General features: G+C 40.6%; 1 protein-coding gene across 7 annotated transcripts in view; it reads left to right on the plus strand.

Moving 5' to 3' along the window:
• Nucleotides 1-27,838, plus strand: part of TRIM2 (tripartite motif containing 2) — a 137,458-nt gene that overhangs the window by 95,675 nt on the left and 13,945 nt on the right. For all 7 annotated transcript variants that reach the window (XM_063458517.1, XM_063458519.1, XM_063458515.1 and 4 more), the window contains exons 2-6: nucleotides 12,876-13,054; nucleotides 13,512-13,749; nucleotides 19,969-20,120; nucleotides 22,603-22,783; nucleotides 23,133-23,856. In XM_063458517.1, the coding sequence (XP_063314587.1) occupies nucleotides 12,921-13,054; nucleotides 13,512-13,749; nucleotides 19,969-20,120; nucleotides 22,603-22,783; nucleotides 23,133-23,856 (1,429 nt within the window). In that variant the 5' untranslated portion in view covers nucleotides 12,876-12,920. The remainder of the gene's footprint in view (nucleotides 1-12,875; nucleotides 13,055-13,511; nucleotides 13,750-19,968; nucleotides 20,121-22,602; nucleotides 22,784-23,132; nucleotides 23,857-27,838) is intronic.

A 27,838-nucleotide genomic window follows, 5' to 3' on the forward strand; every position in this document is an offset into this window, starting at 1 on the left:
AGCCCCTAGTCACCCCCCCCCCCACCCAAAACTAAAATTATTCAATTTAAGCCAACCACTCAGAGTGCTCTGACAGGTAAGTCTCTACATTTACCTGTTACAGCACTCTGGTTGGCTTGGAATTCCAAAGAACTTTCCCGCACTGTGTAAAATGACTAGCACTCTGGTTGAATTCTAAGCCAACCAATCAGAGTGTTCTGAGTCAAATTGCAGGGCGTGGGAAGGCTTTATAAGCCTTTCCCCGCCCTGCGGAGCTCAGTCTGCGCTGGATTCATTTTTTTAGCATTGGGTTTTTTCTTTCGTCTTTTCTTTTATTTTAATTTTTTTTACAAGTTCGGGTATGATGGTTTTTATTTGCCCTTTTGGGGCTGAAAAAAGAAGACATCAGATGGTAAGTAATTTTTTTTTTTTTTTTTTTTTTTTTTACAGGTATTTAGTTCTCTCCCCCCCCCTCACTATTTTTAGGGTGAGGAGGGTAGGTAGGGGTTTAATAATTTTTGTTTTGGGAGGAGGGGGGATGATTAGGGGTTTGGGGACCCCTAGTCACCTTGGGGGTAGAGGGGGGGGGGACATTTTCATTTATGGCCCCCACCTGCCGCTCAGGGGACAGGGCCGGGGGGGGAGGACAATAGGCCCCCCCCATACTAATTTAGGGTCCCCACCTGCCGCTCAGGGGTGGGGACCGGGGGGGGAAGACAATAAGTGTCCCCCCTCATTGCTATTTATGGCCACCACCAACTGCTCAGGGGTGGGGGCCGGGGGGGGGGGAGGACAATAGGTCCCTCCCATACTCATTTAGGGCCCCCACCCGGCGCTTAGTAGACATGCCCCTACTTCAATCTCCCTTATTCTATTATGGGGGGGTCATATTGACCATCATAGAGTGAGGGAGGACATGGGGGGCTTAGGCTTAGGAAGTGGCTGGCAGCACTGCTCCCTGCCGCTTCTATTTTTACATCTTACAAGGAGGGAGCTCTGCGCCGGTAGCTCCCTCCTTGTAATAAACTAAGCGAACACTGATATTCTGTGTGTGTTTGTTTGTCTTACATTTCTTTTAATTCATTCGTCTTTCTGACGAATGAATGGATGAAATTCCCGTTTGCATGCCCAAGTGTTTAACTGGGCATATGCGGGAATCTCACAGTGCGGGAATTTTTTTTTTGTTCATGTCCTCAGATACTACATAGCTTGGAGAACTAATTCTGTTTAGTCAACATTGTGCCTTGACTTTTAACAGATCCACTCTGTTAATTATAACAAATTACACCTGATCTACAATTTATTTTAATTCTTGTTCCCACCTGCATTCTTTGATCAGCGGATAGTATATTAAGACAACTTAGCGGTTTTTAAAGACCCAAATATGTATAAGGCCATTTTTTTTCTTGGCTCATACTACAGGACACCTAATTTGGATATTTTTTTCTTTGTATTAATATTGATATAACAATACAAAAAGTATCACGCTTATTTATCATGGTTACCGCATTGCTGGAAACTGGCAAAATAATGTTTAGGTGAAGTTTTGAGTTCTTACTTGTACAGATTATCATCTAACGGTCTGTAAATTATTTTGGATTAGTGTTTGAAATAAGTGGTGTGGGCTGTGCTTCGGTCATGCTTCTGGAACTCAAATTGTGAAAGATTGATTTTTCAGTAAATGACAAAGCCTTGGTTTCCTACATTAGCTGCAAATTAAGGGTCACCTTGGCAGGGTACTGGAAAGGCCACAACCTGTATATAGTCACAATCCAATACAACTGGTGAACATTAACCCACAGCAGACAGTAAATGAGCCATACAATTTAACTGGTAACAATAAAAAGCCAGACACATTTGCTTAGATGAAATGTCACTTGAATTCCCATTTTTTTTTTTTCACGTTTTTCAGAGGGAGTTATAGCGATCTCTACTGTCTACTGGTGGTGGTGTGTGGTTTTATTTATTTATTTATTTTTGGTTTTTCATACAATCACAATTTATAATTAAAGGAAAACTCCAGTGCCAGAAAAACAATCCGTTTTCCTGGCACTGGAGGTACCCTCTCCCTCCCACCCACCTATCCCCGGTTACTGAAGAGGTGAAAACCCCTTCAGTCACTTAACTGAGGCAGCTGCGATGTCCCTCGTCGCCGTCTCCTCCTCCGTGCCGCTCCTCCTTCTGATTCCGTCGGCCGGTGGGCGAGACTGATCCCGGCCGAGAAGGCCTAATGCGCATGCGGCAATGCCGCGCATGCGCATTAGCATTCCCCATAGGAAAGCATTGAAAAAGCTTTTCAATGCTTTCCTATGGGGAATTGAGCGACGCTGGAGGTCCTCACATAGCGTGAGGACGTCCAGCAACGCTCTAGCAAAGAAAATCTTTGCTAGAAATCAGGAAGTTCCCTCTGGTGGCTGTCCAAGAGACAGCCACTAGAGGAGGAGTTAACCCTGCAATGTAATTATTGCAGTTTATAAAAAAAACTACAATAATTACAGTTGCAGGGTTAGGAGTAGTGGCACCCAGACCACTCCAATGGGCAGTAGTGGTCTGGGTGCCTGGAGTGTCCCTTTAACTGATATTTTTCACTATTTCCATGAAACATATTAAATATTTAATTCTAAAATATTAATCAGTTTATCTATCCGGTTATCTTTCTTTAAATCTCAGCATACAAGGTAATTCATTAAACTGACCCCAAGTTACAATTTCTGTATCTACTGAAGGCTATTTAGGTGAATATTTAAAGAATTAGTCGTTAATTAGAACTCAGGGATACTCCGTCTGCTGCAAATTCCTATACTTTTATATGGAAGTTGAAATTATTCACCAGGCACTCAGTTTACCCTGAATGTGTGTGTTCAAAGTAAATATTGCAAGTTTTTTTTGTTTTGTTTTTAATTATAAATAGGCCTCAGTTCATGATTGTTTTTACAAGATTTAATTGGTAATTGTCCATACATCTAACCTGTCTCCCTGACTGGAACAAACTGTTACCTACCAGACTTGTGATGCTAAGCTAAATAAAACCTTTAATGGCTCACAACTTTATTTAGAATTTAGGCATGGGCTCTGTGACGGACCGCCTGGCACCCCGGGTGCCTTTGCCAATCAATGCTCCTAGTGCTCACCGAGGACTCCAAGCACTTCACCAGACACCATAAGCACTGTAGACCCCACAAACTGCTGCAGCTTGGTTGGGGTCTCTCAGTCCTCCACCCACCCTGGACCCAAGACCGGGATCCAGCTTCCAGTGGGTGAACCTCTCCTACTCCAGAGAGTGTAGTGGGAACAGCTCTTATAAGAGCTAGTGATTCTAATTCCAGGGAGTATAAGAAGTATAGCTGTCCCCTCCACACATGAGACGAGGCTCTATGTTGAGGGTGAAGAGGAACTGATTTTAATGGTGCCACACTTAGCCTTATATGACAATCCCCATGCAAGGGGTACGCCCACATGGACCTTGTTGGGGACTCCACCACAAAGTCACAGACCAACAATCCTACAATCCTTCCCCCTCAGTCTGGGAGATAATTGAGTCAGATACTGTATTAACTCCATTATCTCCAGGCAGAAAAAAACACATCTTTATACAACCCCCAAAACACATAAAATCCCCACAATTGTTATGTCCCCTGATAGCCCTGATATGGGTGACCAACATATCCAAAAATCACCCAGATCAGTTCAGGAATTTTATGGAAGTCACATTTTGACCGACCGCACTCATGGTTTCATGCCCAAAACAGTTCCAGAGAATTAGGCTGTTCGGTCGGTCTACTTCAGGGATTGAAAGTAACAATAAAAATACAGAACGTAGCGAATTCGTATGGCTCTTAGTCTATGTCTCTCCTTCGGGAGTTTGTTCTTACCGAACGCCGTTTGAATAGACGAACATCCATGGAAGGTAAGTAGTGATCGGTGTTTGTGCCATTGAGTGTTCCGATTTGAGTTCCATGAACTGGCCAAATGCCGCTTAAGATGGCCGCTGCCATGTGTTCGAAGTGTTCCTGGTATAAGTCCAAAAGGGCACAAACAATGTTTTTAAACAAAGTTTATTACAGGGGCCATAGTCACAAGGCAGGAGGCTGGCAAACAGGCCCCTCCAAGAACCAGTGGCAAGGTTACTTTCGCCACAGGCTCTTTAATGGAATTTGTTTACTGTGGTTCGGAAAGAATGAGGTTCGGTGGTTCTTGGGTTTGACGTTCAGTACTTGGTACCCTCTCTTATTTGTCTGTAATACATAAGGGTATTTTCATTTTACATGTATGCAAATCTCAAAGCCACTGTCTGACTTATAGCTCCATTCTCTTTCCTGTAAAACTTGTGATAAAATCTTTCAATAAAAATAAGATTGTCAAAAAAGAATTTAGGCGAACAGAGATCGGCCACTTCTCCACCCCTCCAGGCGCACCAGGCCGCCAAGCCAACACTCTCCGTCAGCGTGGACACCAAAAGACATCGGACACGCTCAGGTAAGTCCCCACTTAGTTCAGGAATATCTAAGGGTAAGTAGAATTTTCAGTGGAGGCTATAAACTGTGGAATTGTGACGATTTTGCAGCTTAAAAGCCGGAGCTCACTATGTATGTGTCTGGCCGACATGGCCGCCAGGCCCCACCCCCTCTTTTTCTTTTATGAAGTCATTTTGAATAATCTGATTTTTGTTGTCTAAGAATTTATAGGAAACCTTCCATATTGACTATAATAATAATAATAGCGATACCGTTTTTAACTCTAAATTAAGAGTTTTTGTATGAACTCTGATAATGATTGCTTACTGAATGATACATTTTTGTCAAATATATACTTAAATGTTTTTTTCCAGTCCCATTTTACTATGGTAAAAGAACAGGGGTTACCCATCTTTAATAACCCTAACAGTTGAGGGCCAAACATGTGCCCACTAGTCTTCAGAGCTGGAACTTCCTGTCACTTTTTGTAATCAATCCATTCACTAGTGTTTCTCAGCCTGTTCAGTAGAGAGGTGCAGCACCAGCAGCTGAGTAGCGCAGATGCATTGAATTAAGCACTATAGATGCTGAAACAAATTTCAGTGTAAAGGATAACACTTGAAAGGGGCACTACATTAATTTTATCTCATGTAATTGGTGCTAGTGCCTGGAGTCCTCTGGTACTGTCTGGCCACTCAGTGTTTAGCATTAAACCATTAAAATGTTCCAAGAGAACTTGACATGGTCCCATGAGGAGATTTGCAAGATGGAAAATAGAGTGAGGCACAAGGAAAAATAATAAGAAGGAATTAAAACGTCTGCAATAGAAAGAAAGCCTTAACTCTCAGTTGTGCTCTAGGAGAGCTGTTGTCTAAGATGGTGGGAATGGAAGACCATTGCTTACAGACTAATGTCCACATTAAGGGGACACTGGAGTAGGTGAGCTCTACTGAATTATTATTTTTTTATGGCACCTCATTCCCCCACTCCTTCCACCACGTAATGCTAAGATGTCTATACTGAAGGCTACTTAAGCCCAATCTGACACTAACCTATAACTTATTGTCTGCCTTTCAAGCAGAACAGCATAAGCTACATTGAAGGCCATAGGATATTCTATCATGCCTGCTTTTAAGAACACTATATATCATTTTACCTGGGCATCACAGGGATGCAGTGTTGTAACGTTGGGCTACGAAAGTTCTCAGTTCTATAAAAATAGGTCTTTACCACTAGATGAGAGGAAGGATTTCTGGCTCTTGTTTTGTATGACTTTGGCAGCTGAGCCTTCTCAAACCACAGTCTCTCTTTCTGTTTGTAGAATAGGTGATACTGGAAAGGGGTGTAGGGAGCACCCTGAAGGCCCAGCTCCCCTACATTTGTGATCACACAGAAGGCGCTGCTTCCCTACACCCCTTTCCAGGTGTTTACCAGTGTTTGATAATTATTGTTAAACCATAATCATTCGACTCCTAGAACCCTGTGAGATATTACAAGCATTTGAGGAATTGGGCCCAGAAGTGGCTATGATATTGCAGTCTCAAATGACTGCAATGTAGAAAATGGCAAACCCCTGTCCTGGGATGTCAATAAAATCCTGATACATGTTCCCCATCAAAGCATCCAACAAGGGAGCTCTAAGCCACTGTCATATGGGTTTTAATGGACTGTAACACATTTCCTCATTTTTCTGTATTGGATTTGGCACTTTAAGTGAAAGAGATTGTATAATCAAACTTGTAACTGCTTGTACATCTTTAACTCTGCCCATAGTTTTGTTAAATTACTTATTTCTCCCTTAAGGTTAGGAGCTGAAGTTGTTGGCCTTTATCTCAAAGATATGATAGAACTAAGCCATCTTGGTAATGATGGGTCATATTATGATGAAACATACAATTTCTAACTCTATTTGTTTGTATCCCACTTCACTGAATCCCACCTTAATTGTTAATATGAGACTTGTCAATATAGACAGAGCAATAGGGTTCAAGTAATTTTATATGTGAACCTAATAATACCAGGAACACCCTAAATATAAAAAAATGCCATAATACCCCAAGTGATCAGAACAATATAAAGAGGGTTACATGGCTAGTGCATTTCTTCTACAATAAATGAGAACAATAAAATAGAACAAAATAAAACCTACCTAGAAACACTCTATTTGTAAACCATGTATCCGATACACATATATTTAAGGTCAGCTGATAAATCTCTCTACAAAGCTATGGGCTCCCAATAGAATTGTAACTCATTCCAATCTGTTGGAGAGAGGATACATCTAGGCTGAATATGCTACGTGTAACAAAGTAACTTGGCTATAAAGAACAGCCTAATATACCCAAGCTGCCCCACAAATTGTGTCTATACTCCCTATAAATAGCTTACTTGCAAGACCACCTATCCATAACTTGGACCAAAATATAAAGGTGGACTAAAAATGTTACTTCAAAATCCTTCCATATCGGGGGCGTGGCCTACAGAGCTTGCAAGCAGACCTGTCTCCCCTGAGCTCCGTTAGGGCCGAGGAGAAACCCGAAAAAAGGAGCCAAAAAATCAAGCATTCACTGCACTAAAACCGACACCCCCACACACAGAGGCAATGGGGCGCAAAAATAAGAGGCCTTACCACCAAGAGGCTCCCCTTTGAGAGGCCGGCGGCACAGCACCAGGCTAGAATGGCGCCAGAGGATCAGGGGACGTCAAAGTTATCAGTGGCCTCACAGGAAGAGGAAGACCCGCTGACTTCTCCCCGCTCAGGAGCTGAGTCCGGCCAATCTGAGTCCGACGAGGACGAGACACCCTCAACAAAGGGAGATATCAGGAGGCTACTGACTGACCTACGGAAGGCCTGGAAGGAAGACCTCCAGGCAGCCCAGGCAGAAATAGGGGAGATCCGTCACAGGGTACAGGAAATGGAAGGCAGAGAGGCCTCCAGAAATAACCACATACAAACAACAGACTGGATAGCCTCTCCTCCCAGGTGCAGCAACTGACCCAAGCAGTGACTACCCTAGAAACGCACCACAGACAAAAAACCTGCGCCTCAGAGGCATCTCAGAGCAGGTACACGGCGAGACGATACTAACCTTCGTTAGGGACCTAATAGGCACCATGGGCATTAAAGACACCCCCTGCCCAACCCACGATAACCTCTGCATTGAGTGCGGAAATCAGCTGCGGCACCAAGAGACGCACCTAGAGATTGAATTGCCATAACCCGAGATATCTCTGTGAGCGCTCAAGAGAACGGGGGACGGTACAATATAAGGCCAGGCGGTTTCCATATATGCAGACATACCGTTCTCGGCCCTAACAGAAAGGAGGAAGCTGGCCTTAACCACTAGAAGACTAAGAGAACACTCCATAAGGTACCGCTAGGGACTAGGGGGATCCCAAGTGGTAACCAGTGGAGACGAGATGGCTACACTGACGTCGGCAGAGGATCCAGAGCCACTGTTGCAGAAACTCTCTCTCAGCTTGCACACGAGCAAACGCTTCAGAGGCACCCTCAGTCACCCAAGAGCGACAGAGAACCCACAACCAGCAGCACCCTAGAGTCTCCGCAGTGGCTTAAATCACCGACCACGAAGATACAACCCATGCTGAGAGGCAAGGACACAGGCTCAAGCATACCTTGGCACACAGTCGGGCAATACAAAGTTGAGACTCACCTAACAGGACTTGAACCAAGCCGGCTCTATACAATGAGGCACAAAAGCCCACTGAACTTCTCCAAGATCCCACAATCTCCCCAGGCTAATGCCAGAACCTGAATTAGGGGAGGACCCACCGTATAATCACTTCAGCATGGTATGTAAAGAGATGGCCATATAAGGAAGCTCCGGCACAGAACTGTCCTTGATTTCTCGTTCTCACGTTTTAATACATATATGTTATTTCCTGATCAGCATCTCCCATACATAATATTTTCTATGACACAGTTTTCTATGACATATACAGCCTAATTATGTCAATACATAATATCTGTGCATACCTGCCTTACCCATAATATGGTAAAGATGTTTAACGATGAAAATTTTCAATAAAATTCAAATTGGAATTTTTTTTTAAAAATGTAAAAAATTATGGTGGAACAGTTCTGATTTGTTTAAGGCAGGGGTCCTCAATCTCTGGCCCCCCAAATGTTGCTGAACTAAAACTCCCATGATTCTCTGGCTATCTATGTAATTCAAAGAATCATGGGAGTTGTAGTTCAGCAACATCTGGGGGGCCGGAGTTTGAGGACCCCTGGTTTAAGGTCTGATCCTGCTGTCCTGGCTTTTTACCCGATGTCTAACTTGTGGGGACACAATCCAACTGTCCCCAAAAAGTGTTGCACAAGCACATTATTAGATGTGCTCACACTATGCTTAGGGCACAAGGACCATGTAAAGAGCACTAAACCATGCATGTCGTGCCCTCAGTGGGCTTGCCTGTGTGATTGGCAATTATGCCAGGTTGACCTGCCAGTCATCGAGCAGACCTGCCCTCCTTCCAGGTGAGTTTAAGCAATTTGCTTCATTGGGCCGACCCCTTTCACCCCATCCAAAGGCATCTCAATTAATGGGACGTCGATGTTGGGGGTGGAGGGGTTGCCTGGTGGGGCTTATAACATTATTTACATACCTATGTAAGTGGATAAGCTAAACATAGCTTCAGACAAGTAGGCACAGACTTCCAACAAATTCCAAGAAAACTGGCAGTCACTATAAGCCTGATAAACTAACATCACCACTAGTACCATAATATGTGACCTGACAAAAACATATAAAATCCAAAAGTGGCCCCACAACCCATTTAGGTGCTACATAGTGTACCTTTTGCAGGGACCCAAAACAGAACGTGCTTTTTTTTCCCCGCTAAATATGTTGTATTTCCCTTACCCTTGGCAGTTTGAGACTTATATTTTTTTATGCGAGGATGCATTTGCATTTATTTAAGTACTAGTGCTCTGTTATGTGCTTAGTATACATATTATTTAATAATAAACGTTTCAGATTTTACTATAGTCTATCATTATGGTATTTTTCTGTCATCATATGAATCTCTCAGATCTGCACCATTCTAATGATATTGGCACCAGTATTGTCCTACTAGTGTAATTTGAGAAAAATATGTACCGTTGAAATGATCTGTTACTGAAAGACAGACAACACATTTTTAGATTTGTGGTTATAGATGAACCTAGTTATCTGTCACCGGTTTATGAAAAGCAATTGTTGGACAATTTATTAACCCTTTCCCTCCTAACATTAAATGGTGTGGGCCCATAAAACTCAACTTGGCTTTACATTTCTAAATCTAATAAAATAAATGCCAACATTGCTAGAGCAGTTTGCAATTTTTTGATTCACTATAACTGTTTAGTTAAGAAACTGTACATTCCTTTATTAAAACAATGTTTGTGTTTGTTTATTTGTTGGAGTAACACTTTAAACCTGCCTCTCTCCTGTTATTGATATGTCAAGTCAGGCCCCTCAGTCATTCCGATCACATTAGGGCAGTCTATTTATTTATTTGGGTTCCACTGCCCTGGGTTTCTTCTGTTCACAAACTGTGACCAAAAATTGTAGGTCATTTTCCTCATTAGATTCTCACCCTTTAACCCCTCCCAACGTTGTTCCAATTCATGGGACGTCCATGTTTTGCCCTATGGCTAAGTAAAGCACTAGAGTGATCCACCCTACTTCCTTTTTTTCTGAATAAATAGTCTATATTAACCTAAATTAACAATTTGAGATTGTTGGTTTTATTACATTTAGTTATTTTTACCATACAATAGCAATTCCATTGGTAATTCTTACTTTAATAGATAATTAATCTTTCTCTCAACTGGCCTGATTGAGGGCTCCTGTTCAGCCTTTCTGCATGGGTGCTATTGGTATCTTATTGGTTACACCAGAAATGTTACACCATTAATTTTGCTAAGAGTCTCCAGTAAGATCAATGATAACAAATAAGTATTTTGGACCAGGCTCATTATGCAGATGGACAGCCCTGTCCCTTCTCAAACATTTATGTTATTGGTACTAAAATCACATACCAAAAGAGTTATTGATGGGATTTTTATCATTTTTTCCTTTATTTAAAAAAAATAAATGAGTGTTTGCTCTCCTCTTTGAAACTGTAAAATGTGCCTAAAGTGTCCCTTTAAATAGTCAGCTTTGACTTTGTATAATAAGCAATATATTTGTTACTTGTCCAATTTGTAGTTATTAGTCATAGCTTTACTAAGGTAGAAAAAATCTGCAAATGCTAAGAAATGATAGCATCAATATAATGCCAAGTGGCTGAGCAGTTATTTTGTATTGCTGGGTTATGCTCCACGTTGCGGTCTGGCTTGTGGGTTGCACATACCTTGGTCAATAGATGCCAGCATATGACGTCTCTGTGGAAATTGGTATTTTAACAACAAAGCACATTTGTGCTGTTTCTCACGTTACATTTATTTTCCAAGGGTATTTCCATGGTAATGGTTTTTCCCTTCCTTTTTGATCTCTCCAGCCAGCTTTGCTTCGCCCACACAAATAAATGATCGCAGTGGTACTGCAGTTTGTTGCTCTGACCGTAATCGGCACTTCACAAGTAAACTAGCATGAGGCCTGCATTGAACGTACTTTAGGAGTTTATTAACTAAACCTGTTTTTTAGTGGATTCATACTATTGCTAGCTGTCAAGCAATGTTGGTCTATATTATTATTCCTATTGCGTGTTGGAGGTTCCTGGAACACTGCAATACCTTCTAATTATTATACATTGTGATTGACTGTATAGCACTGGAATTGATCTAGAACGATAATACCAGATACACTGCTAGGCAAGCATTTCTCACATGTTACAGGTGAAAGCAGGAAATTAATATCATAAAACCACAAGACTGTTCCATTATTTTCCTTTAATCCATATTTTGTATCTTATATTACATTATATTTTTATTCTAGGGTAGGCTTTTGGGGTTTTAGGCTGGCGTTTACCAGTGAAGTGTATGTGTAGCACAGAGTCCACAGACCATTTCAGTCACCGAATAATAGACTGAGCGTGAGCCTGTTAAAATAGTAACCGGTGCGTGCTGCATCCAGGTTACGCAGTGAGCATAGGGAGGAGCGATGCTGACTGCGCAAACTGTCAGAAAATGGACCGAGCGCATGCAGGTAACAGTCACGTGCTGTATCCCCTCTGACAGGATGCACAGACTGGAGGCTGAGCTCGTCGTTGCCTCTCTGTGCTGTTTGTCACATTTAGCTATGGACGGTGGACTAATAGAAAAACACCATTGGTACAAGCCATCCAATGAGGGAGTCTGTGTTAAGACATGCCCTTTTCCTATGACTGTCCGTGACAGGCAGCTATCATATCTACCTTGTCTGCAGTGATCCAGCACCCCTATGCATGGGGGTGACACTATGTCCACCCCAGTTAATAATTTTATGAGGTGGGGTATGGGGACCAGTGTCACGTCCTCCTTTATTGGAAAGCTCTGTAATCTGATCTTAAACTACAACAAATGCAGTAAGATATTTTGGTCTTTTTCTAAACTACATTTTCTAATTTGTCTACACTTTCAGTTCTGTAAAAGGTAATCAGTAAGTCACATAGAAATACCTGATCTAGAACACTGGTCTGAACCAAATCCTAAATGAAACAGGAAGCCAGTATAGACCGACAGAGGTGAGGGTTGAGAGTTGTGGGAAATTAGCTAGAGGAGTCTAGCAGAGGTGTTCATTATACACTAAAGATGTATGACTGGGAACCTTTCAGGTTATAAGGAGCATGTTACAATAATCAAGACAGAAAATAAGGAGAGCATGGACAAGCATTTTGGTTGCATCTAGAGTGTGAAAGGGGTGAATGTGGGAAATGGTTTTTAAGGTGAAAGCGACAGGATTTGGTGATATATTTCATAACGGGTGAAGGAAAGGTAAGAGATAAAGAACACGCTGAAATAACACTCCTGCGGTGAGGATAGCTCAGTTTACCTGAAGGGAAACCAGGACAGAAATAGCTTTTTAGGGAGTAAGACTAGTTTGACCTTGGATAAAGTTGAGTTTTTGGAGTTGTGAAGCTATTAAATCAGAGACAGAGAATAGGCATTTGGTAGCATGATCCAGCAGACTGGGAGACAGATCATTCGTGTACAGGTGATATTGAAAGCCGTGGGATGATATCAGGTCACAGATAAAGATGCAATGTAAATTGACAAAATATGCTTCCGAAAAATACATCATGTTTCTCTCGCAAAGTGTGTTTTATTTAAATAGGTAGGGATTTGCATGTTTTAAGATTATATTTCTAGCTATAACATGAAAATGTGCAGTAAAATGTCCTGTTACTTTAAAAAAATAAAAAAATGTTTTCCTCAATGCATAGAGAATGGGCTGCAGTGCTTTCAAATCTGCTCTAATCTAACCTGTTCTTATTTTGCTCTTATTTTTAACTTAGTGTGCAAGGTGGAAGGGAACGTAACCCACATGTCAGTGGTCTAGGATGGCCAGTGAAGGTTCCAATATCCCTAGCCCTGTGGTGCGCCAGATTGATAAGCAATTTCTGATCTGCAGCATATGCCTCGACCGATACAAGAATCCCAAAGTTCTACCCTGTCTGCACACATTTTGTGAGAGGTAAGCTATCTGCTTGGTATTTTTTATTTATGCCTACTTGGAGCTGTAGAACTAAAATCGAACATTTCAAAGTCTCTAAATGTGTTTTGTATTCGGCTTATTTCATTAGTTATGGTGTGAGTGTATACTGTAGATAGGTTTGCCTTATCCAATAAAGCTGGTAAGCTCTTAGAGTAAAGTTATCCAGAGGGTGCACACATTGCCCAATGGCTAAACATGACATCACAGTCAAGCGTGTGTCCTGTGTAATAGAGTTCCAAAGCTAAAATGATGGTTATTCACTAAAGCAAGAGTTGTGGAGGTATATATTTGGGCTGTAATAGCTGAGCTAGACAAACACTCCGACGATACTATATTTTCAGCTCTATTTGGTTGTTTGCAATTACCGTTTGAGTATAACCCCCATATGACACTAATACATATTTTACATTATTTTTGGGTCTGTTCTCAATTCCAGGTGTTTGCAGAACTACATTCCAGCTCACAGTTTGACCTTATCTTGTCCAGTTTGCCGTCAGACTTCAATTCTACCTGAGAAGGGTGTCTCTGCTCTACAAAATAATTTCTTCATTACAAACCTGATGGATGTGCTCCAGAGGAGTCCAGATAATGGAATTGAAGAGTCCTCCATTTTGGAGACCGTGAATGCTGTTGCTGCTGGAAAACCACTGTCCTGTCCCAACCATGATGGAAATGTAAGCAAAAAGCTATGCATTTTTAATGGAAAATTGGCTCAATATTTGGGGTCTTCACAAAGCAGCTTACTTATGAAAAAACCTAAAATAAATAAATAGAATCTGGAATAGATACTGTGTCTTACACATGGACAGATGCCTAGATTTATGGACTGCTGAATATCCTATATTGAATGGCTCCATGCTGATTGTCTTCAAGCCAACTCATCCTTTTTATTCAGCTACATTAGTTGGTGCTGCCATTGCCATTCTGCAGAAATGATGTCTAAGGAGGCAAAAATGTACTGAACATATGTATGTGCAGCAAACATAGAATAGTATAAACAAGTAATTTTTTAAAGGTTTATATTAATTGTTTTGGATGTAGTACCTCTTCCTGCATTAGATTTTACCCTTTGCATTCAGTGCTTACCAGCACCACAGACTGAAACTCCTGTATTTTTCTTTTCATACTTTGTTGCGTACAATTATAGTTTAATCATAGATGGATAAACATTTTATTTTTTAATTTCTTTATTTAATGGCAGGCATAAAAATACAAATATTATAAAACCTGTAGGCATGTATAATTTGTACTATCAAGTAAAGTTAAAGAAGCACTATAGGGTCAGGAACACAAACACATATTCCTGACCTTATAGTGTTAAAAATACCATTTAGGTTGCTTGCCCCCTTAGATAGGGTTAAAACTTACCTTATTTCCAGCTCTCGAAGGGCCTGCATCTCTTTGATGATATCATCCAATCCAATGCTTTTCCACAGGGAGATCATTGAGGCAGCAGGGTCAACCGCCACCCTGGCCTATCCGCATCTCCTCATAGAGTAGCATTATTTCAATGCATCTCTATTAGGAAAGTTCAGTGTCTCCATGCAGGCCCATACACCTTTTGACAGCAGTTACCGGGCATAAACACTAGAGTCAGCTTAGCTTGAACTTTATTGACACACAGGAGGCTTCTGTAGGTTCTTAACAGAGCACGAGATATTAAAACATTACATGTCTCTTTACAGGAAATTTGTAGGGAAAACAGTGTAGGTCACATACAGGGGAGGTATAAATAGGACTGCATTAACAAAATGATTTATGTACCAAATGGCAGAGAATTGAGCAGTCAGACTGTGGAGGCATGAGCTATGTACTAAAACCACTCTATTAAGTTAAAGTTGTGTTTGTACTTGGTGTCCCTTTAATATTTGGACAAATTTGTATGGATAATGTGGTAGAGAAACGTGTGTATTTCCTCAGAGACAGCATGGAGTAGCAGGCTTTGAGCGTCAGGCGGGTTCAGTTTTTGTCAAATCATTTGGCAAAAACCTAGAGGGGCTGCTCAAAAAGACTCTTTGCACCCAAATAACTACAGTTAGTTGTGTTTAAAGTTCCCTTTAATGCTTCAATATCATGCCTGCAGTCAGTAATATACTAATTTCTATTAATGTTTTTCTTTCTTTTGAATAGGCTTTGGAATAAGTTCTTCCAGTACAAGTTGAGATTAAAAAAAATATTGTAATATGCACATCATCTTCTTTGTACATATTTAGTTATAACAGAGTCCTTTTAAATGAATATGTGTGTGCAAACATAGTTATATACATTATATGCATATGCCTGCATTTCCGCATACACCATGTGTCTTGGGCTTGTGACTGACTTATATGTGTGGTTTTTTTTTTCGTTGTTTTTTATATATATATTTTTTTTTTTTTCAATTTATGTTTTTATTAGAATTGGATATTCATAATATAACTTTGTCATAATATGAGAGTAATACCAAGCATTAGGTAACATAAGATTATAACAATATTAAGAATTAGGTAGCACAGTATTATAGTGATGTCTCAGAGTTCACTATGCTGTAGTGTAACAGATATCAACATGACTATATCTACATTTAATGTCCGGTTACATTAACAAGTCGTCTGTTGGGGCTGTAATAGGTATATTTGAAGAGTAGGTGATGCCTAGGTGAGGTTTCAGGTGGTGACTGTTCTCGCGCTACTTGCGCCACAGCTGGTCAGCTATGCGGGATCCGAGGGTGTGTGTGCCGCCACTTAGTGGTGAGGCTTGTGAGTGTCTCTTGGGCAATTTCGCTATATACATGTTTTTCTTCGGACCCAGATTGCTTTTGGGCGTACTCTGCTCCGGAAGGTGCAGTTGGTGTAGAAACTCCTTTTGGTCGTCTCTAGAAGTCAGGATGAGCGTTTGGTTTCCCCGTGGTACCTCCAGGGACCCGTCTGCTCCCCATCGGTATCTGACTCCTGCTCCTCGCAGTTGTTTGGCAGCTGGTGCAAGTTGCCTCCGTTCCGCAAGTGCTGCGAATGGTAGATCCCCATATAGGGCCACCGTGCTGCCTTCCATTTGCACAGTGCCCAGGTCTCTTGAGCGGGACATGATAGCGGCGCGGGTTGCCATGTCCTTTGTGACCACTATAGTGTCTCTAGTCGCGTTTTCCGGTGCCTTTGCCGCTTTCCGGATTCGAAACGCTGAAAGTATTGCGGCGGGGTCAGCGCCTCCTTTAAGACCCATTGAAGACAATAGGCGATGTATATAGGGTATTAATGCCTCTCCTTCCACGTTGTCTGGAATCCCTCTGAGGCGTATGTTCCGCCTCCTGTGTCGAGCTTCCATAGTGGTGACCATCCGGGTTAGTTTCTGGACTTGTGAGGAGAGGGTCTGCATTGTGTCTTGGGAGTTCTGCATCTGGTGGTCTCTTGCATTTTCTCTAGTTTCCATTGCTGTGAGCCTTTGTTGGATGTCCCCCACCTCTTTCTGTGTGTTTAAAATATCTGCCCTCCATACTTCTCTCATTTCTTGTAAGAGATCCCTGATGTCTCTTTTCGTGACAGGGGATGATTCTGCCTCTGATTCTGTGTCAGGACATGGGGGCTCAGACTCTGCTGTATGTGAGGTAAGGCTTTCCCTATCGTCCTGGGAGTCTTCCTCTGCACTGCTAACTGCGGCCGCCATCTTGGCGGCTGCCTGTGGATTACGCCTTGTAAATGATAGCCGGATATCGGCTAATTTGGGTGTCTCTGGCTGGCGGTTTTTCTTATTTTTGCGCCCCATTAGTGTCTCTAGTCGGGAGGCGTGTGTGTGGCCGATTTTGGGAGCTGGATGTCGGGTGAGTGCTTACTTTTTTGTCCGCTGATACGGAGCTCCACACACTTGCGTCTTGATCGCTCGGCAGCCGGCCACGCCCCCCATATATTTATTTTTTAATTGTTTTTTTTTTTCTGCATAATTTTAATATTGCTTCTTATGAGGACTTAACATCTCAAACAAACAACCCCTTGTTTGTTCTCCAGATAAGAATAATGCTATGTTGATATCGGATAACCTTCTGTGCGTACACAAATTCATGGTTTTCAAACCATTGTACATCAGTAGTTCTTGTGTTTTACCAGAATGTTTTTATTTGAGAAATATTATTTATTTTTTCTAATATAAATTCTGTGATTGCCTTCCTGCCAATTTTAGCAATTTTTTTGTAAATTTACATCTTAATAGATTTTCACACTGCACTGCATACTGCTTGTAGCAATTATTCTGCTTCATGGTTTTATCTTGGCAAAGTGTTAGAACAGATTTGGCATGCAGATGTGTTTGAGATCCTTTGCTGATGCTTTCTACCTCATGTAGGTTACACTTTGTAAATATTGTTGCCATACTGTAGTGCACATTTGTTTTTCTTTAACAAGAATTTCAGAGCCATTGATAAAAGTATTCGTTCATGCTTTGGTGTCCTTGCAAGCTTTACATACCACCACTAACTAGGTGAACATAAGAAAAGTGTAATTTCTCATAGCCACAACTGCTATGATCTGGGCTCAATTGAACGAAGAAAAACATGGTCTCTCCTTTGATGTGGTACTAAAGAGGGAGAGAAAGGGACTGATTAAAGCGGATCACTGTTAATACTACTTATAAGATACACTATCTCATTACTAGAATCCAGCTAATCCCTGGGACCCTTGCTAATTCCTTTGTATACGGCAGATGAAGATCAGCTGAACATTATGAAGTTGTGCATAGCACAGAACCTTCTTAATGTATCGTGGCATTTCATTTCAAGGTTTGGGTTAATCAGTAAAACTCTGTTTTTCACTAGTATGGCTCACTGCCAAGCAGGAAGGGCAAGTGAGGTTCAATTTCAGCATTTGTAATGCTGCTTTTGCCGCCTTAAGACTTCTAAAATGTCTCTGTACTGTTCTAAAAAAATGCGCTTGTATAATTTAAATGGTGACCTGTTGTTGCTGTGCATTATACATGTATTGGTACTTTGTACTTAATTTCTGACTAACTACACCTCAGCTACTCATTCATATGGAAGGAAATTTGATTCATTTTTATCTCTCGAGAGTATTTTGGTAGACCTTGGGTATCTGACCTCACATCAAGCCTGTAAGATTTGAATTTTATTTGGGAATATTTCCTGAATACTAAATTATACATTTTCTAAAAAAAATTTTTAATAATTCTTTATTTTTGCATTCCAATAGATGGTAATCACAAGCCAAACAGAAACATAGCATTTACAATAAGGTCACACCATACTTCCACAAAATATTGATAAGCATTCCAAGACCCACAGAAATCAAGAAGGAATCCCCAGGCTGTTATTGCTAGCACTATGTCTGTCCACAGCACAATGTTCTATTTTTATTAAGTAAAACAGAGAATTGAAGAATAAATAAGAGAAAAGTTTAAAGGGTAGCAAGAACATTGAACCAAGCTTCTGATTCCCCCGCTACCTCTGGTGCGCTATAACCGTCTGAATGGGCCTCTTTATCTATGTCATATACCCCTTCCAGGCGATACGCTTAAGTCCATTATCTGTCGTCTAGTGTATTGAAATGGGGGGGGTGGGGGGGGGAAACTGACGGAAGAGGGAAGGGAAAAGTGAGGAGGAAGAGGGGAGGAGAGGGATTAGAATGCCGTCAGGTGGAACCAATCCATAACATGTGGAAACATCCCGCACAGGACCCTATTGCGCCTTTTCCTTCCTGTGGGCTCGCCCACTCCCCATGGGCATCGTACCAGGGGCAGGGTTCGGTATTCCGATTACCAGTTTGGGAGACTCTCCCGCCTCCTGGCTCTCACCTCCCCCGCCCCTCCGGTTGTCCACCCACAGGAAAAAATTATACATTCTAAATGCCACAGTTTATAATGAAATCTAATGTCAGCAATTGATCTTATGTCAGCAATTGATCTTATGTAAACTGATTTTAAGAATTGATATATTTCTACATAATTACAGCTGTATTTAAAGTTTTTTTTGTTTTGTTTTTTTTTTACTTGTTTTTTTTGACCAAATAAATATCACAACATTTTGGGTTTGGAGCACTTCTCTGCTTAAAAGAACACCATAAACACTACAGTGTGCGGTAGTGGTTCTGTTGCCAGGAGTGTGTTAGCCTGTAAGAAGTTGAATTGTTTTGGAAGGTTTTACTTCTTACCTGAAGTTTGCTGGGCACCATTCCCCACCTCCACTACATCCTTTACCACAAAGCCTGGTGGTGGCAATACTCAACCATAAAGATAGCCCTACACTTAAGGGCTTAACTCAGTAGAGCCAATTGAAGCACCTGCTTTGGAGCCTCTGGCTCTTTGTATTAATAAATTATTTGTGTTGCCAACAAATGATATACATCAGATATGACTGTTAAGTCACAAAAGGAGCAATAGATAAAACAAAAAAAACAAGCAAACAAATCAGATTTTTTTTAAACGGCAAAGAAAATTGAACTTGTATATATGTAATATTCCATATATCATATGTTTGTATAATTATGGCTTAAATACAGTTATGCCGATATGACGTTTGTAAAGCCTATTGCATTATTCTACATATAATGAGGCCATATTCAAAAATTTAGTTGTAATATGAGAAAAAAATTTTGTTTTGTTTTTTTCTTCATAAAAAGGGTAACCGATACCTGGAACAGACTTCAAGAACACAGTAAATAAATTCAAGATTAGGGTAATAAAGATAATCCTGAAGAAGGAATGTATTAAATAGCACTACAACAGCCAATGATAACACAAGTCTAGAAAGGTCAAAAGCTTGTTTGCCTGCACATATTCATTAGTTTTACTTATTTGATGCATTACTGTTTTTCTTTATACATCTCCATGGCTTGGGTGATGAATCAACATTGGGTGATGAGAACTTGTAATTGATATCCAGAAAGCTGAACATAATTGCCTTATTTTGCTTGCAGGTGATGGAATTTTATTGCCAGTCATGTGAGACTGCAATGTGCCAGGACTGTACAGGAGGGGAACATGCAGAGCACCCCACAGTACCTCTAAAAGATGTGGTTGAGCAACATAAGGCAGCTCTGCAGGCTCAGCTGGATGCTGTCAAGAAAAGGTAAAATTATTAATTGTATGTATGTATTTTGCGGTGTCCTGGGTTTATCTGAAGACTGTAAATTTTATTCCAAGGAGAAATCTCAATGAATTTTTTTATTTTTATTTTTTACCTGGGCTACAAGAAATGCAGAAATTGCTTATTTCTACAAAATATATTTTACTGGAATTCAAACCGCTCATATGAAGAAAAGGGCAATCCCATATATATCGAACATTACAATATTGCTATAAAATTTAAACAATCCGAACATTTAAACGAACACAAAAATGTATTGTCATTTGTGGGGAAAAAAAACATAAGAAGATTATATGATACACCATAAATAGGATTTAAACGGATATGTCCAGGTTCCTTGCTGTATCCTGGATGACAAAATTCAGCAATCTCAATTCATCATGCAAAATGCAGATCTTAAAATAATAGATTCAGAAACAAAAAGGCTGAGTAAGCATCACGAGCAAAATGCAAGTTTTTTGTTTTTTTTTTCTGTATTGTCCGTGGATAAAAAAAAAATAATAGAATAACATTGTTCTCACAAAGAATAGCTCAAGTGTGGAGATCATGCAGACAGAACACTACAGTCTAACCTAAAAGTCTACAAAAAACAAACTATATACATGGCACTTGAGTGAGAAAACAAAACAAAAAGATAAACAAATCTCTAGTGCCAGTAGGATAGCAAAAGGTCTATCCAGAGCATATCCCTCACAACTTACACCGAGAATATGCAGGAAAGTTCATACAAAGAATAAAGCTATCCTGCCTAGTGAGTATGTATCACTTGTATCTCAACAGAAATGGATACAGAGTAAGAGTGCAGCTCCTACCTTTCTATTTGTATACACCATTTAATCCCTAAAGGGACTGGCACCCGGCAACTGCAGTGTTTAAACTTTAGTGCAAGACTTTAAAAGCGTCCGTGCAAGGATATTGCTTATGTGTGTATATGTGTGTGTATATATATATATGTATATGTATGTGTGTGTGTGTGTGTGTGTATATGTGTATATATATATATATATATATATTACAGTATATGTACACTTTTACAATATATCCCCCTACTGGCTAGTAAGTAAATTACAGAAATTATAGCTGTCTGATCAGTGATGTCTAAACCATATTACCTCCATATGACTTTATTGGTACAATGATCAAAGACAGTACTGTACAAAATAAAGTAGTCTCTATAAAACCTGGTTCATATAAAGAGTGCTTTTTAGGGGAGTTTGGTTATGAGCTCAATACTTGACTCCTGTATGGATTCTGTAGAAAAAACAAAACACTTCTTACAATGTGAATTCAATCTGTCTATAAGATAGAAGGATGAAGGTAAGAAAATCTAGCAGCTTCTTGGGTAAATAAATGAAAGCAGTTTCGGTATCTCTCTCATGTATCTTGATAAGTCGGGAAATACATTTCTGTAGCCTACCCAGCTGATAAAATGTACCTGAATCCCTTCACTTATATAAGTGCTTGCAAATATGTATTCCTAACACTATAGTTACCTGTTCAATGTTAACTACCTGGCCCCTCACCAAGTGCTTTAAAAGGTGGGATTTACTTACCTTTTCTCCATCGCTACGCTGGTCTCGCCACATTTTGCCCTGCCTCCATGGCTGAGATCATCAGTTTTGATGATCTTCACCAATCCAAAGCTTTTCCATAGGAAAACCTTGGAACGCTATTGCGCATGGCGCCAATCAGCATCTCATCATAGAGATGCATTGAATCAGTGCATTTCTATGGGGAGCATTTAGTGACTCTTTGCAGAGTCACACTGCAGCACTGAAAAAGGAAGCACTTCTAGTGGCTGTCTGAGTGACTGCACCTTGGCAGCAATGTTAAAGGAACACTATAGTCACCTAAATTACTTTAGCTAAATAAAGCAGTTTTAGTGTATAGATCATTCCCCTGCAATTTCACTGCTCAATTCACTGTCATTTAGGAGTTAAATCACTTTGTTTCTGTTTATGCAGCCCTAGACACACCTCCCCTGGCTATGATTGACACAGCCTGCATGAAAAAACAAAAACTGGTATCACTTTCAAACAGATGTAATTTCCCTTAAATAATTATATCTCAATCTCTAAATTGAACTTTAATCACATACAGGAGGCTCTTGCAGGGTCTAGCAAGCTATTAACATAGCAGGGGATAAGGAAATCGTAATTAAACAGAACTTGCAATAAAGAAAGCCTAAATAGGGCTCTATTTACAGGAAGTGTTTATGGAAGGCTGTGCAAGTCACATGCAGTGAGGTGTGACTAGGGTTCATAAACAAATGGATTTAACTCCTAAATGGCAGAGGATTGAGCAGTGAGGCTGCAGGGGCATGTTCTATACACCAAAACTGCTTCATTAAGCTAAAGTTGTTTAGGTGACTATAGTGTCCCTTTAACACTGCCTTTTGTATAGTTTTCTATTTTATAATGTATTTCTGTTTGCAATTACTCAATTATTGTATTACTGTTTGCAGGTTGCCTGAGATAGATTCTGCTCTTCAAGTTGTATCTGAAATTATAAGTCAATTGGCAAATCAAAAATCCAGCATTGTAGATGAAATTCATTCAACATTTGATGACCTGCAGAAAACGCTAAATGTTCGAAAAAGTGTACTGCTCATGGAACTGGAAGTTAACTATGGTTTGAAACATAAAGTAAGTAGTAAGTTTGTTAGTTCACTTTCAATAGTTCCCTTGTGCTTAATTTATAGAAATGTTTATTTTAGATTTCTTACAACAAACATCGTATCATTTGTTAGTAGGTACAGGGTTATATATGGAATATTATATATTTGAACATTGTAACAAAAGGAGTTAAGAACCATCACAATGATCTAGCAATATAATCTTTGTAGCGCGTAAATGATTTCAATAAGATTCGTAAACCTGCTCCATGGATTAAAACAAGTGAAATAAACATGGGTTTGTGCCATAAGAGAGCACATTAGAGCAATAGGAAGTTATGTTATAGTGTAGTAGTAATTTTTTCTGCACTTGTGGACAGGTTCTTCAAGCACAACTTGACACGTTAATTGAAGGACAGGACAGCATTAAGAGCTGCAGTACCTTCACGGCGCAGGCACTTAATCATGGAACAGAAACCGAAGTTTTGTTGGTTAAAAAACAGATGAGCGACAAGCTGAATGAGTTAGCCGACCAGGATTTCCCACTGCAGCCCCATGAAAACGATCAGTTGGACTTCATTGTGGAAACTGATGGATTGAAAAAGTCAATTCACAACCTTGGTACCATCCTAACAACAAATGCTGTGGCCTCAGAAACAGTGGCCACTGGGGAAGGGTTAAGGCAGAGTGTAATTGGACAGGCAATGTCTGTCACTATAACCACAAAAGACAAAGACGGAGAACTCTGCAAGACTGGTAGTGCTTACATTTCAGCTGGACTGTTCACTCCGGATGGCAGCGTTACTGATGGTGAAATACTTGACAATAAAAATGGCACTTATGAGTTTATGTACACAATACCTAAAGAAGGGGACTTCACACTTTCTTTGAGACTTTATGATCAGCATATAAAGGGAAGTCCTTTTAAACTAAAGGTAGTCAAATCTGCTGATGTCTCTCCCACCACTGAAGGGGTGAAGAGGCGAGTAAAGTCACCCGGAAGTGGGCATGTGAAACAAAAAGCTGTGAAGAGGCCGGCAAGTATGTACAGCACTGGAAAAAGGAAAGAAAACCCAATAGAAGATGACTTAATCTTTAGAGTTGGTGAGTACGTAATTCTTTTTGTCTTTAATTTGTGTCTTCTAAAATAAAGTCAAAGATTGTGGGGTTTTGTTGGAAGTTTTATTTTTATTTTTTAATTCATTTTTGAATTTTTTTTTGTGTCAATGAGAATGCAGATATCCAATCCGCACACAGCCTAAACCAAAAAAATATACTAATCTTCTGTTTAAAATAGCACCACAACCCCATAATAAATACAGCATGCTGAAGCAGTGCCCGGGTATCCCTGGTTTAACTTTTTACCTGGGATCTGTCAGGTGGCCATCCTTGCAGCCAGAAGCTGTTTTCACTGAGCTAAGCCCAGCAGTGCATGGCTTTACCCATTGGCTGAGAGTGATCACCTGACACTCTTAGACAATTAGCTGTGCATCATCGTAAGAAGTGGTAGCAAACGGTTTGATTGCCAACATTAGGATGCCAGGATACGCCTAACACACTAACCATTACACTAAGCGCACTGTAGTGATGATGGTGCTTGGGGTGTTCCTGTAAGTGATGATGACAGTGGATACCACTGCTGTAAGAAGGAAAAGTATTTTTAATATGTTGGTTTAAAATTGGTAACTCCTTTCTCTGTTCACACAAGTCCAATTTACTGAGTAACCCTTAAATATCTTTAAAAAGCAAAAAGGTTATGTTATTGTTAATCTTGAATGTCGTATTAATATATCATCCTCTAAGAAGAGAAAACAAAAAAGACAATATTTGCACAGTCCATTTAAACCATTGCATGCAACAAAATTACACTGAAAGTGTGAAAAGCACAGTTTGTTTCAGAGCTATTAAATCTTTGTTAATTTAAATCATTTTACTTACATTGGTTTTAATCATTACTCCATGGTTGTCTGAATATTTAATTGTTCGTCAATGTGTTCTTGAACGTAGTGGCTATCCTGCGTTGCTTTGATTGGGGGTTGGGTGGTTGGGCGGTTGGGCTTGTTGCTGTAACAGTCCGTGCTGGGAATGTTTGTGTCTGCACAGTGAGAACATTTTCTGTCCTCTGTGTTCTGGCCACTGCTGTCACATGGCTCTGATGTTATGAATGATAATAGCAAAAAACAGATGGTTCTGCTTTTACAGTACAATGGTGGAAATGTCTTGTTAGCAGCAGCTGAGAGACCATTACAGTGCATTGTGAAGCACTGAGATCTTAATTCTTTGAAGAACAATTATCAGTCATTGAGAATTAGCGAGGTAGTTTCACCATTTTTTTGAAAGATCATACTTTTTTATTCGTATCTAATAAATGAGTCCCCTACCTTTCTGCTGTAAACTAATCCATATTAAAAAGGAAAATAAAGTACAGAAAGAGTTAGGCTGATGTCAGTGCCAAAAACCCAAAAGTGGATAGCACTTTAAGAAAATTAAACCAAATCAAATCAATTGTGCATCCAAAATAAACCAGCTGCAGTCACCTAAAGTGACAAAATTATCCAAAAACCAAAAACACGTGTTTTGCTAAAAAGTATACTCCACATTGATTAAAGGAATTCTGAAAAAAATTAACAAAACACAATCTAGTGCAGAATATCCTTATCATAGATCTACAGTGACTGATATATACATTAGTGGGTTGCACTCACATTTACCAAGAACATTTAGAAACCCGGAGGAATAGAGGCGAGCGAAACGCGTCACTGAGAGGTGGAGCTTGGAGCTTCTGATGAAACCCAGAGCCACTGCATATAATGAGTGCCATCACTGGAAATAAAGGTCTTCTGGTCTGAGCATTGTGGGAGTTATTCCCTCTCAAGTGGAGCCTTTCTCACCCAGAGCCAGGTTTTATAGGGCTCTGGTAACTGGGAGTGCAATCCACAAATATGTATATCAGTCACTGTATATCTATAATAAGGATAATCTGCACTAGATCGTGTTTTGTTAATTATTTTCAGAATTCCTTTGATCAATGGATGTTAAAGGACCACTATAGGCACCCAGACCACTACAGCTCAATGAAGTGGTCTGAATGCCAGGTCCCCCTAGTTTTTACCTTGCAGCTGAAAACATAGCAGTTTCAGAGAAACCCGCTATGTTTACATTGCAGGGTTAATCCAGCCTCTAGTGGCTGTCTTCCTGACAGCCACTAGAGGCCGCCTTCCTGACAGCCACTAGAGACCTATTCTCAGTTAGAAAATCGTATTGAACTCACGCAGCGTGAGTTCAGATCCCCATAGGAAAGCATTGAGTAATGCTATCCTATGGGCGTTGGAATGCGCGCGCCTCTGGCCGCGCATGCGCATTTGGCTCCACTTGGGAGCTGATGTAGGCAGGGGGAGAGGAGAGTTCACCAGCGCAGAGAAAGCCCGGTGCTGCATTAAGGTAACCCCTTCAGTCCAGCGGGAGGGGGGCTCCGAAGGAGGGGGGACCTAATAACCCTATAGTGCCAGTAAACTGTTTTCCTGGTACTATAGTGCTCCTTTAAGTATACTTTTTAGCGCAACACTTTTTTGTTTTTTTTGTTTAATGTCCGTTCCTTATGAGGCTTTGATGAATCATGTGAACATCAACAGGTGAAGCTTTCAAGGTCTCTGTGCATGGCTGATGTTATCATGAATCTTCTTGTGCTGCTTGCTGCCTGTGATCCTATCTAGGAATGCATAATTTGTGGCGTCCTGTCCAGTCACTGCACTCCACTGATCTAAGAGAGCAAGATTACATTGGATATGCCAGAGATAATTGATACAATTGTATGTAGTAACCGAGATCTATTGTTTACTGTGGGAACACTATTTTTCCTCTGTTGCATTTGCAGAATATATATGAATATTTGAAAAATAAAGTGCTATCAGAATTATATTGGAAACCCAGAGTCTAGATAAAAATAACTTGCTCTGGAGACATATGATAATGACTCCATAACCCCCAAGTTTCTGTTATTTTTCCTTATCGCACACTTCACCATTCTGTATCTTTTATATTTCATGATTTTTATAGGTCAGTGTTAGCGTAGTGTGAGGCTTAAAGGGGACCACTATACGCACCCAGACCACTTCAGCTTAATGAAGTGGTCTGGGTGCCTGGTCCAGCTAGGGTTAACACTTTTTTTCTATAAACATAGAAGTTTCAGAGAAACTGCTATGTTTATATTTGGGTTAATCCAGCCTCTAGTGGCTGTCTCATTGACAGCCGCTAGAGGCGCTTGCGTGCTTCTCACTGTGAAAATCACAGTGAGAAGATGCCAGCGTCCATAGGAAAGCATTTACAATGCTTTCCTATGAGACTGGCTGAATGCGCGCGCGGCTCTTGCCGCGCATGCGCATTCAGCCGAAGAAGAGGAGAGAAGGAGGAGAGCTCCCCGCCTGGCGCTGGAGAAAGAGGTAAGTTTAACCCCTTCCTCTCCATCCAGCCCAGCGGGAGGGGGTCCCTGAGGGTGGGGGCACCCTCAGGGCACTATAGTGCCAGGAAAACAAGTGTGTTTTCCTGGCACTATAGTGGTCCTTTAAGGGTAGAGTAGGTATTAATGTTAAGTGTTAACTGACTGTGTAGTTCATAAATGGACAATTTAGGCACCCAGACCACTTTATCTCACTGGAATGGTCTTGGTGCAGTGTCCCTGACTCCTTAACCCTGCAATCTGAACCATGAGGTTTCAGAGAAACTGCAGTGTTTACATTGCAGGGTTAAGATTGCCTCTTGTGGCTGTCTACCAGACAGGCTGTAAAAGTGCTTCCTGCAGTTTCACAGAGTTTAACTCTGTGAAATAATAGAAGACTTCTATATACTGTGACATGCTGTTACATCCAGCGTCTTACATCCCCCATAAGAAAGCATTGATTTAATGCTTTCATATGGGGAAGGCCACACATGCACATTAGGCAGTGATGTCGGTGGTGACTGAGCCAGCAGCAAGGGACTTCAGCGCTGGAATTGGATAAGTGTCTTATGTTTTAAAGGTTTAACTCTTTAATTGCTGGGGGTGGAGGGTGCGGAGGCACACTGTAGTGTTAGGAATATAAAGCTGTAT

Source organism: Pelobates fuscus, chromosome 6 (assembly GCF_036172605.1).
Source record: "Pelobates fuscus isolate aPelFus1 chromosome 6, aPelFus1.pri, whole genome shotgun sequence".
NCBI lineage: Eukaryota > Metazoa > Chordata > Amphibia > Anura > Pelobatidae > Pelobates > Pelobates fuscus.